Raw genomic sequence first — 10,290 nt, forward strand, 5'->3', positions numbered from 1 at the left:
GTCCTGAGGCAAGGACGGGATATCTTTCTGTTGTCCTTGTTCAGTTTGTGTTGCAAAGACCCAGCATAAGCAGCTCCAGGCGTAGACTGGGACCCCAAATCTGCCATGATATGCTGAGGAGGTGCTGATCCACTTGTTTTATAGCAGTTTGTTAAGTAGATGGAAACCTGGTGCAGATATTTTTTCTATTTTGTTGTTTTTGAAGTAACATAAGTAGAGGTAGATCATAATCAAGCATCACGGTTTATATTTTTACACCTTTGTTGACTGTCTCAGTTTAGTATTAAACTTATGGAAATAATCTTCTTGCCTTTTCTCTTTTTTTCCCCTTTTTTTTCCTTTAGAATTGCCAAAATGCTTTGGAATTCTTAAACGATTCAAAAACTGAAGTCTCTGAGGATACAAAATCATAAGAACACGAGAAGCAGCAAGGAGGATTCAGTGCCAATGCAGCAACAAAAAAGACAGCCAGAGTTAGTGGAAGGAAATCTTCCTGTTTTTGTTTTTCCTACAGAACTTATATTTTATGCAGATGACCAGTCGACACACAAGCAGGTGTTGACTCTATATAACCCCTATGAGTTTGCCTTAAAATTCAAAGGTGGGTTTCTTAGGTTAAGTTCTATTTAAGGGTTAGTTGGTGATCTTGAACAGTCCAATTATAATTCATGTCACAAATCATATCTGTGACCAAACCAAACTCGTGTCTGTACCTGTATCTCTTGGTGAAGCTGGAGAGGTATTAATTCATGATTTGTTACCACTACTGTCCTTTTTGTTGCAGTTCTTTGTACAACTCCAAATAAATATGCGGTGGTTGATGCTACTGGTGCAGTGAAGCCTCAGTGCTGTGTTGATATGTAAGTAAAAGCTGGTTGGGTTTTTTCCTAATGTACAGCACTTAATTATCTTCGTTTCTTTGATTATTTAAGAGGTAATAAGTGACTGCATGCATAATATAAGTTGAATAGAGATACAATATTTTCTTTTGTGGTTGTCTGGTCTCCTGTTCTTTCACTCTAGGCCAGAGATACTACAATATTGGAGATATTTCCTTCTTTAATGTTGTCTTTGGGCATAAATGAAATGCCAGTAAATGCATCTTGTAGTGTAGTTTGTAAAGCAGCAGTAAGAGTAATATGAGCCTCCTCTGAGTACCTTTTTGTTAGAAATAACAAGAAAAGCAGGAGCCCCAGGGTTGGGATTTCTTTGTGAGAAATACTTGTTTGCAGATTGGCAGAATGGAAATGTACACAGTTCTACTGAGCACATTTTCCTGGGCAGTGTTTAATCAAGGTACTTTTGTCTACCTTTCACCCTGAGCACCTCTCTTGTTCTCTGAGCTTTGTCTCCCCTTCACTTGTTTGTCCTGTCAGATCCCAACCCAGGAACTCAGAACTCAGGAGGCTGTTTAAGTGACCACAGCAGTGTACAGGGTCTGTAGGCTGCTGTCATTTGAAGTACAGTGGGCGTGTGAGCTAAAATAGATCAACTTTTTTTATCTTCCTTGTGCCATGTTATTGCTCTGCTGATGTCCAGATACAGCTGAGGGAAGTCTGAAGTACCTAAAAGAGGAGATAGAGCTTTTTGAACAGAAATTGTCAAACTGTAGAACACCTTTGGAATCTCTGGCAAACAAATGGCCACATACAGAAACCTCTACCATGGAATGAGCTGTCTTTTGTCAGACAGATAATACTGTGCTTGGGGAATTGCTCATTCCTGTACACTGTTTTCCTTAGGTGTAATCTGAAAAATTCGAAGGATCTCACCAAAGAGAAAGGAAGTTTCAAACGTGGCAGTGAAGTGTTTCAGTGGGCAGGGGCGTAATGCTAAAAATGGCACAAAGCAGGTCAGAATATACCCGTGTATCAGTGAACCATTCCAGTCTTCAGCAAACATTTGCACTACCTTGATTACTTTTGGTTAATCTTAACCTTACATTTGGTTAATCTTAACCGAATGTCCTTTATTAAATAAAAGGAAAATAAGACATATGCATGTTCCAGGAGAACTGTTTTGTGTAGCTAACCCCCCATCCCATTCCAGGGGTTGCTGTCTAAGGGCAGTGTTTACTGCTAAGATATGAGCAGTACTATGCAAGTGTGGCCATTTGCCAGATAAACAGATATTCTACAGAGCTTCCAATTATGCAATGGTCTCTAAAAAGAAACAGGAGAATGTATCTGTTTATAAGGGTCTGCAGAAAATATCTCTTTGCTTGGCAGCAGATGCATGTTCTCCTAGCACAGCATTATGTAAAGATTCTGTTTAGGTTGGTAGTTAGCACCATGGCACTAGGAGTAGAAACCCCAATTTAAAAGGAAGTGTTAAAGGAAGAAGTCAGAGTTGATTTGCTGTGCTGATAGGCTGAGAGCTGTATGAATTAGGGCTGTGGGGGAAAAAGCCTTTTGTGTGAGTGAAGGCAGTTGCCCAGCCAACACTGAGTAGCTGACAGCCTGTCATAAGCAAACTCGTTTGCCTCTAAGGTGACGTAAAACTCCGTAGGTCACTGCAGCCCTCTCACTGGGGGCATGACTTGGTCTCTGTTTCCCTCTTGAATAGTCTATTCAAACGAGGTACCAGTTGCAAGCACTGGCTACGTGCTACTGCCTGTCGATATCTTGATGTGATACAGCTCCTTTAAATGAAGAGTGAAACACAAAAATCCATTTCGTGCAGCATTTTAACGTAGCTATTGTCACAAAGATACAAAGGTTTCTTGAAGCAATTTTAAGACTACTTTCTTGTATTACTAAGGGTACGGTAATTTTTTTGTTCCCCTCAGAAGACACGAACCTTCTTGAAGCTAAATCTCTTATTTGTGGGTATTTTTTTCACATTAGCTGTTTGTTTTATTAGAAACTTAGAATAACCTTTCACAACAAACATGTGGGAAAATGATTGAAGTCCTTATTAACCCTAAGAGCTGATACCACTTCAGAACCCAAATGTTGCAGCTTTTTAATGCTGGATACGTATTTTCATGATGAATCACAAGTGCAGAGAGGAGGCAGTTGAGCAGAGCACTGCTCAGAGGTCTGTTTTGCCTTTGATCAGTGCTGTTTTAAACTGTGCCTTTTATAGGTTCCAAACATGCTCTTCATGGTGGGTTTCTGATTTTGAAAATCCTTAGCTGACTCTTGTCCATAGAGGGAGTGAGTTTTGCTTCCAAGAAAGTAGAATTGTAAAGCTTTGAGCCTGGTTTCCTCAAAAAGCTGGAGTGCAGCTTGCCAAACACCTGTCCAAGTGTTTGGCAGTCCTACTTTACTTCTTTCCTTCCCTGTCCACTCCTGTCCCCTCATACCTTTTAAAATCATTGGCCAGCATCAAACAGCTTCGATAAATTGATGTTTCATGCAGATTGGCAGCTAGGCCATGGGCTGAGGCAAAAGTGAGCTTGAGATAAAGAATTGACTGTTCTTTTTGGGCAGTCAGTTGGGACATATATATTTGGGAATTAAAGCAAACATAACAAACATTTTCCCCTGTACTTGGCTCTGGTGAGGCCACACCTTGAGTAACTGTGTGCAGTTCTGGGCCCCTCAGCTCAGGAAGGACATGGAGGTGCTGGAGCAGGTCCAGAGAAGAGCAACGAGGCTGGTGAAGGGACTCGAGCACAAGTGCCATGAGGAGAGGCTGAGGGAGCTGGGGGTGTTCAGCCTGGAGAAGAGGAGGCTCAGGGGAGACCTTATCACCCTCTACAACTCCCTGACAGGAGGTTGGAGTCAGGTGGGGGTTGGTCTCTTCTCCCAGGCAACCAGCAGCAGGACAAGAGGACACAGACTCAAGCTCTGCCAGGGGAGGTCGAGGTTGGATATTAGGAAGAGATTTTTCATGGAGAGAGTGATCAGACATTGGAATGTGCTGCCCAGGGAGGTGGTGGATTCACCATCCCTGGAGGTTTTCAAGCTGAGACTGGATGTGGCACTTAGTGCCATGGTCTAGTAACCACAGGAAGGTTGGACTCGGTGATCTTTGAGGTCTTTTCCAACCCTGCTGATTCTATGATAAGTAGGGGAGAGAGAAGGCAAAATCAAGAACATTGAGTGATGGAGGAGGTAATTGGGATCTGGAATATTGCAGTTTATCTGTGTCTGGGGGAAAGAGGGCAAACTTTGTGCTACAGGCTGTAACTCCTAGTTCATGTGTCTGAAAATGTTGTTTTCTCTGCAGTGTGATTCGTCACAGAGATGTTCGAGCTGCTTACTATGGTGTGATAGATAAATTCCGTCTACAAGTATCTGAGCAGAGCCAGAGGAAAGCATTAGGGAAAAAGGAGATTATTGCTACTCTGCTTCCATCTGCAAAGGAACAACAACAACAAAAGGAAGAGGAGGAAAAACGAATAAAAGAACACCTGGCTGAAAGTGTCTTTTTTGAGCAGACTTTGTGTCAACCAGGTAGCTGAAATCTTCTACCCTCCCTGTCTTCTGAGTCAGTTTTGAACAGCTCAGGTGACTAGAAACACTAGACAAATATTTTTTAAACAGTTTTTAAACAGACTAAAGCACATTTAAAAAGGATTCTCTTCACATACCTGTGAGGCTGCTGCCCTTATCGCTGGGGGATGACAGTAGCCAAGAACCCAAACTGTGGCTATTCTGTTTGTGCTGTCTTGATTAATCAGGGCCCTTTGCTGCCCCATGTTGACACATCTCACCTTGGAGAGTGCATCCTCTGTTCCTCTGGTGCAGAAGTTCTCATAGAGCCAACGGGAATTTATCTGTGAAAGGATGGTAATTATTTTTTCTCTCAGGCTCTTTCAGCACATATGCCCCTTCTGAATTTGTTCCAAACCCTTAATCCCCCATTTCCTGATGAGCAGGAAATATTGCCAGAACATCTTCTAAAGTGCTCCTTGTTCTGTGCCCTCTCCTTTGTCAGTCCCACAAGAACAGAAGAGCACAGTTGGGAGCTGAAAACTCTGTGTTTCCTATGTGAGGAAGTGAATCAACATTCTTGGGCAAAACCTGGGCCAAACAGTTAAATTGAAGGGATAGGATAAAAAGTACCAAGTTTTACCTGAACTGAATGTGAACTGATTCTTGACAGTCTACACTCTTGTTATTTTTACTGATTTATTCTGTAAGGTTCTTGTCACTCTTTTATTTTTCATGACAACAGAAATCAATTCCACAAAACAGATGAACCTGTTTGCGAGTGTTCCTCTTGCTAAACCAGTCTGTGTCACTATTTATACAGGGTTTGTTGGCTGGTGAAACACTTTTTACTGAAAAAAAAAACCCCATGGTAGATATTAGTAGGACACACAGTTAAAGCAAACCTACAAAGATCTCTGGGCTGACAGTACAAAATGTTACTGTGATAGTTGTTCCAGGACAGAGAGTTTGAACCATCCTGAACAATCTGATACTGGTCTGAATCCAAATGCTATTTCTCTGCTTAAAACCCTTGTTGATTACATTATATTGCTTACTTATAGAAAAGCAGTAAACAAAGCAACTCCTGTCTTTGCATGCAACCTGGAATTAAGAGATTTATGGAGTTAAAATAGAGCACATATTGTTGGGCACTGAGGATAGAAAAAGTTGATAAGAACATTGGCTAATTTCCAATGGGTCTTAAGGATTTGGTTAGAGGTATTCAGCTAACATGTTAACAGCTCTTTTCAAAGATGACACAGTGGGCCTTTGAGTAGGTTCCAGCTGTTAAACTGCAGCACAGTACAGTGTGAAGGACAGTTCATCTGTAGTTTGCATGTGCTTATGCTGAATTGTCTGAGTGGTTCACTCCCACAGTTCTTAAAGTAAGATTCAAATTTTACTGGGTTTTGGCATCTAAACTGGTTCTGTTGTGTGCAGCCCTTGAATCCTCTAAAGAAAGAATGGAGGCTCATCTGGCCTAAGAGCCTGTGCTCTGGCTGTAGCCCAGGTTTTGTTCAGGAGCTGTTCTGGGTGTTCTTTCCTAACTGATTACTGATCACTGAAGGAACATATCAAGGAATGGAGTCAGGACACATGGGGAGCCCTGAAGCCTTGCTGAGACATCCAGTTGTCCTGAGTGTGTATATATAGCTACTGGGCCTGGAAGGCTCTGTTCCTCCAGAAGGGAGGGGTTTGGGAAGTCATGTGAAAACAAGTTCCAGCATCAGAACAGGGAGCAGCCTCCTCCGCTGAGAAATGCAGAAGGTTTAAAGGGTTTAAGAGGTGTTTTCCACCCCCTTCAAACTCCACAGGGGAAGAAGAATCTCAGGATATTGCAGCTCTGATGTATTGCAAACATTTTTGCAGAGTATTTAGTGTTTGTGTTGGTTAAATGTTGCTCACAATTAATTGGTTCTGTGCTGTTTATCCAGAAATCAGAACTGCCTCGTCGGGACCGAGTTTACTAACAGTCTTCCTCGGAGTAGTGTGTGTTGCAGCACTAATGCTACCTACATTGGGGGAAATGGAATCCCTGGTGCCTCTCTACCTCCACTTAAGTGTGAATCAAAAGTTAGTAGCTGCTTATGTTTTAGGTAAGTGGTTTGGATTTTGTAAACTTTTTCCTGCAGCTCCTGTGAGTTTGGAAAACTGCGTTTGCCAGCGGCTTCAGGAAACTGGATGGAGACAAAGCACCACATTAGGTTTTGTTTTGCATCTCCACTTACATTTTAATCTGCAGCAACAGTGATAGCAGGGTAAATTAGTCATTGTAAGTGTTTTAGGCCAGATTTGAGTTGATACTTATTAGATACAGGCCCCTACATGTTAATTTCACTTTCGTTTGATGGCAGGCCAGCCACAGTCATCTGCCAGCAAAGCAGGATGGAATGTGCTGGGTTTACTCTTGTGTGGAAGTAGTTACTGCATGGCAGAATCAAGGGCTCTTGTGCTGCCTTATGTGTCTCTCCAGCCCCCCGAGCTGGTCTGTCAGGCTCCAGCCCTTCACTGCCTTCCTGATAATCTGTGGAAATGTGTAGAAGTAAATTGCAAACCCTGTCTAAGAGACCACCACAATCTGCAGTTCTCCCTGAACTGTAACTTGTCCCTATATTAGCAAGCACAGATGAGTTGCAGATTTCATTGGTTATGACTATTTATAACTATTTCAGATTCGAAGAACAGTCACCGTAAACTCAGTCCCTGTCCCACTGCCTGGCAGAAATGAGGATTTTCAGGAAACAAGCTAGGCAGCTTCAGACTGATAGCTAGAGGTGAGGTAGTGATGGGAAAGGTGCAAGTTCTTGGTGGTTCATGTGCACTCAGGTGACTCGTTCACACAGGTCACTCTGCTGAAGAGGTTTGAGAGGTCATTTGTGGCTCTTTGCCCAAGCTGATGCTGATGAATTCTCAGATCAGGACCTTGCAGTAATCCTCACTTTGTTTTTATCTGTACTTTTGAAACTTACTCCAGGTTCTGCTGGTGCCAGCTACAGTATTGAACCATTTGACTTTATGTATTTGCCACAACTGAACCTCTTTCTAGATTCCCTATGAAATCCTGACAGGTTTTGGTTCCTTTGGTGGCAGCAGTTTTTGTGCTCGTGGACAGACTCTTTTGTGTGCAGCTCTTGCTCACGTAGAAAGTTGATTGCTCTGGAGAAGATGAAGCCACTTTATTCCACAAGGAAGTGCAACTGGATTGTGGAGCATTTAATTGAGAAGGGTCATTATACACCACAGTGACTGGGCTATATGACATTTGAGAAGTGTTTGGTTTACAGAAATGAGCTAACCCTTTATTGCCTGACAGTGCCTGCACGAGTGGCACAGACTGCCCTGTAGCTCCTTCCAGCAGCCTCTGCTGTTACTCTGTGATGATGGAATTAACCCAAGCCAAGGCCTCCAGCAGTTGTGGCAGCACTGGTTGTCTGAGCCATACAGACCTTAGGAAACAGCTGAACTAATTCCTCTGTAGTGGATAAACTGGTGATCTCGTGGAAGGCAGCTCTGTTCTGTCATGCCTCTGTCTCACAGCCCTCATGAAGGAACCAAGTTCCAGCAATGTGTAGTGGCAGGAGTGTAAAACAGTCTCAGAAATGTCTTTACCCACAGTGAGATGTGTATGGTTTAGCTGAGCTCTCTGCAGGGTAAGGCTCTTACATTGACATCATCTGAGCCTGCAGGACAGTGAGGTTGCCCAAGAGCTGATGAATTACTATTTTGATGTTGCATAAGGTTGGAATTCAAGGAGCTCTAATGTTCTTCCCTATACCTCCTTGCCTTGTGCAGTATAACCCATGGCTAAGAACTTGCAGATTTGTACTTTTCCCTGTATCAGCACATAATTACAGTGAACTTTTCAGTGTGTCATGAGTGGGTTCACTAGCCCCACATTTCCTGCTTTCATCTGGTTTTAATTGTTTTTAACCTCTATCAGAGCAGTTCCTTTTTTTTCCCTCCCTCTTTAAAGGTCACAACAAAGAGTCTGTTGAAAGCTCCCTCTGCACACTGACAAGGAAGCTTAACATCTTTGTCTGAAACTAGTCTTTGATCAGTTATTCTGCACAGAGCAGAAAAGAAGTCTTGGAGCCTTGAGCTAATCTGCCTTACTGGTGATTCAGCATTTGACTGGCAGTGCCCATAACTAGCCCCCATGAAAACTGAGGTTTGGGTGCTAAGTCAAAAATCTCAGTGTTAAGATCTTCCAGTAGCAAGACCAGTAATTGGCGTATTTATAGCTTCTTTGAGACTCAGTTATGAGTTATGCTGCACTTCAGTGTTGGGTTCTTACAGGTTTTGACTACATGAAAATTTGGAGCAATAATTTAATGTTTAAGTGAAGTGTAAATAAAAATGCATTCTGCATGCATTTATGCACTTTCACCTTATTTTCTGGCTGTGACAGAGTAAACTCTTCATTTTAAATGTTTTATTCAGTGAAACTGAAGTGTTCAGTTCTTAATTCTTGTCTTTCAGGTCTCATCACCATGGTTATTTTAAGAACATGAGCAACGAGTCCATAGGATGTCGAACACCTTACTGTATATTCACATCATGAATGTGGACTGCCTTTTACTCCCATTTGGCTCATTAAGATGCTAGCAAAGCTGTTCAGTGATTTAAGATACCTTCAGAAGTGTAATATATTTTAACTGTATAATAAACGAAAGACTCAAAGCACTTTGGGTGCTTCTGTAACAGACAGCTATGAAATGTTCAGTGATACCTGTGAAAATAATTTGAAAAACTTTTATATCTTATGCCTACTGTAAAAAAATCCTTATTAAAGCAACATTTGTTATTTTTAGTCTATGTTCACATCAGTGCGTGATCACTATAAAAGCAAAACTGTCTTCTGTAAAACCTCCGTTCGGTTGTGGTTGTACTGCCGAGCTTGGCACATAACACTTCTGTGTACATACCAGAGGGCTGAGGGTTGTGGCTGGTCACTGGAGAGAATGAACAATTCCATCAGTGAAACTATGAAATAAACCATGAATTTTAGGTAAAGAAGCAATTCTCAACTTTCTTACTTCATCATTACCAATACGTGGCTGAGTTCTCCTTGTCGTAGCTGGGGGAGTCGTTTCTGCCACAGCCACTTTGTGTCACAGCTGTAGATGATAAAACCAAGTTCTGTGGTCAGTCCCTTCCTTTCCTGGGCTGCCTGCGCTGTGTATAATAGTGAAGTGGGAATGGCTGCACACTAATACAAAATTCACCATTTTGCCTGTGTTAGAGACCAAACTAAGCATAGCAGCAAAGGCATTTCTCTCCCCCACAGCTACCACAGGGGCTTCTTTTTGTCAGAAGCTCCTGCTCAAATGCCAGTTTCATGCTCATGAACATTTATCTTGTTTCCTGTAACAAGTGTTTCCCTTCATTTGACATTTCCTTGTTGAGATGTTCATTTTAAAAGGGCCAATATTACTGTGGGTGATTCATACACACAAATCTTTGTCTATAAGAAGTCTATAGAATGTGCTCTGATATGAATAAAAATCAGTTTGGAAATTAAACCTTCTTTCCCCCTGCATGTTATAGGTCACTTTTCTGCTTATGCATGGAAGTACAAAGGAACCATGGGAAAAAAAACATTGTTTCTTTAAAAAAAAAAAAAGAAAAATTGAATTCAAGTTGTTAATTACTACATTTTTTATGATATATCAGTCTTTAAAGGGCAATAAAATTTTACTTCATTTTGATTCTCAGAAGAACTGAGATTGTGTCATCTATCAGTAGCAGATGATAAAGTCAAACATTAACATTCTCTAAAAAAAAACCCAACCAAGGTTCCCAAGTGGCTGAGAACACTCTGTGCTGGAGCCTTCTGCAGGCACAGCACCTGCCTCAGCACTGAGCTGGTGCTTGGGTCGGTGTTTGCTGCCACTGCAAAGCTGCA

At 41.9% G+C, this 10,290-nt stretch overlaps 1 protein-coding gene across 2 annotated transcripts; it reads left to right on the top strand.

Annotated features, from left to right (window-relative positions):
* Positions 1-343: 343 nt before the first annotated feature.
* Positions 344-9,401, top strand: MOSPD1 (motile sperm domain containing 1). Of its 2 annotated transcripts, none has more exons than XM_009080515.1 (5): positions 344-601; positions 785-860; positions 4,177-4,406; positions 6,320-6,481; positions 8,865-9,401. In XM_009080515.1, the coding sequence occupies exons 1-5, from the start codon at positions 448-450 to the stop codon at positions 8,894-8,896; spliced, it is 654 nt and encodes a 217-aa protein (XP_009078763.1). In that variant the 5' UTR covers positions 344-447; the 3' UTR covers positions 8,897-9,401. The 2 variants fall into 2 exon arrangements, with proteins under 2 accessions (XP_009078763.1, XP_009078764.1); XM_009080516.1 differs by having other exon boundaries at positions 4,177-4,403; positions 8,865-9,206.
* The last annotated feature ends 889 nt before the right edge of the window (positions 9,402-10,290 follow it).

Source organism: Acanthisitta chloris, unplaced genomic scaffold, assembly GCF_000695815.1.
Source record: "Acanthisitta chloris isolate BGI_N310 unplaced genomic scaffold, ASM69581v1 scaffold41958, whole genome shotgun sequence".
NCBI classification, from domain to species: Eukaryota; Metazoa; Chordata; class Aves; order Passeriformes; family Acanthisittidae; genus Acanthisitta; species Acanthisitta chloris.

Bases quoted from the DNA above. Each gene is read 5' to 3' on its own strand.
- MOSPD1 (XM_009080515.1), top strand. From the start codon at position 448: ATGCAGCAACAAAAAAGACAGCCAGAGTTAGTGGAAGGAAATCTTCCT. The intron at 4,407-6,319 runs GCTGAAATCTTC...CTGTTTATCCAG, and splicing joins GACTTTGTGTCAACCAGGTA to AAATCAGAACTGCCTCGTCG. The intron at 6,482-8,864 runs GTAAGTGGTTTG...CTTGTCTTTCAG, and splicing joins AGTAGCTGCTTATGTTTTAG to GTCTCATCACCATGGTTATT.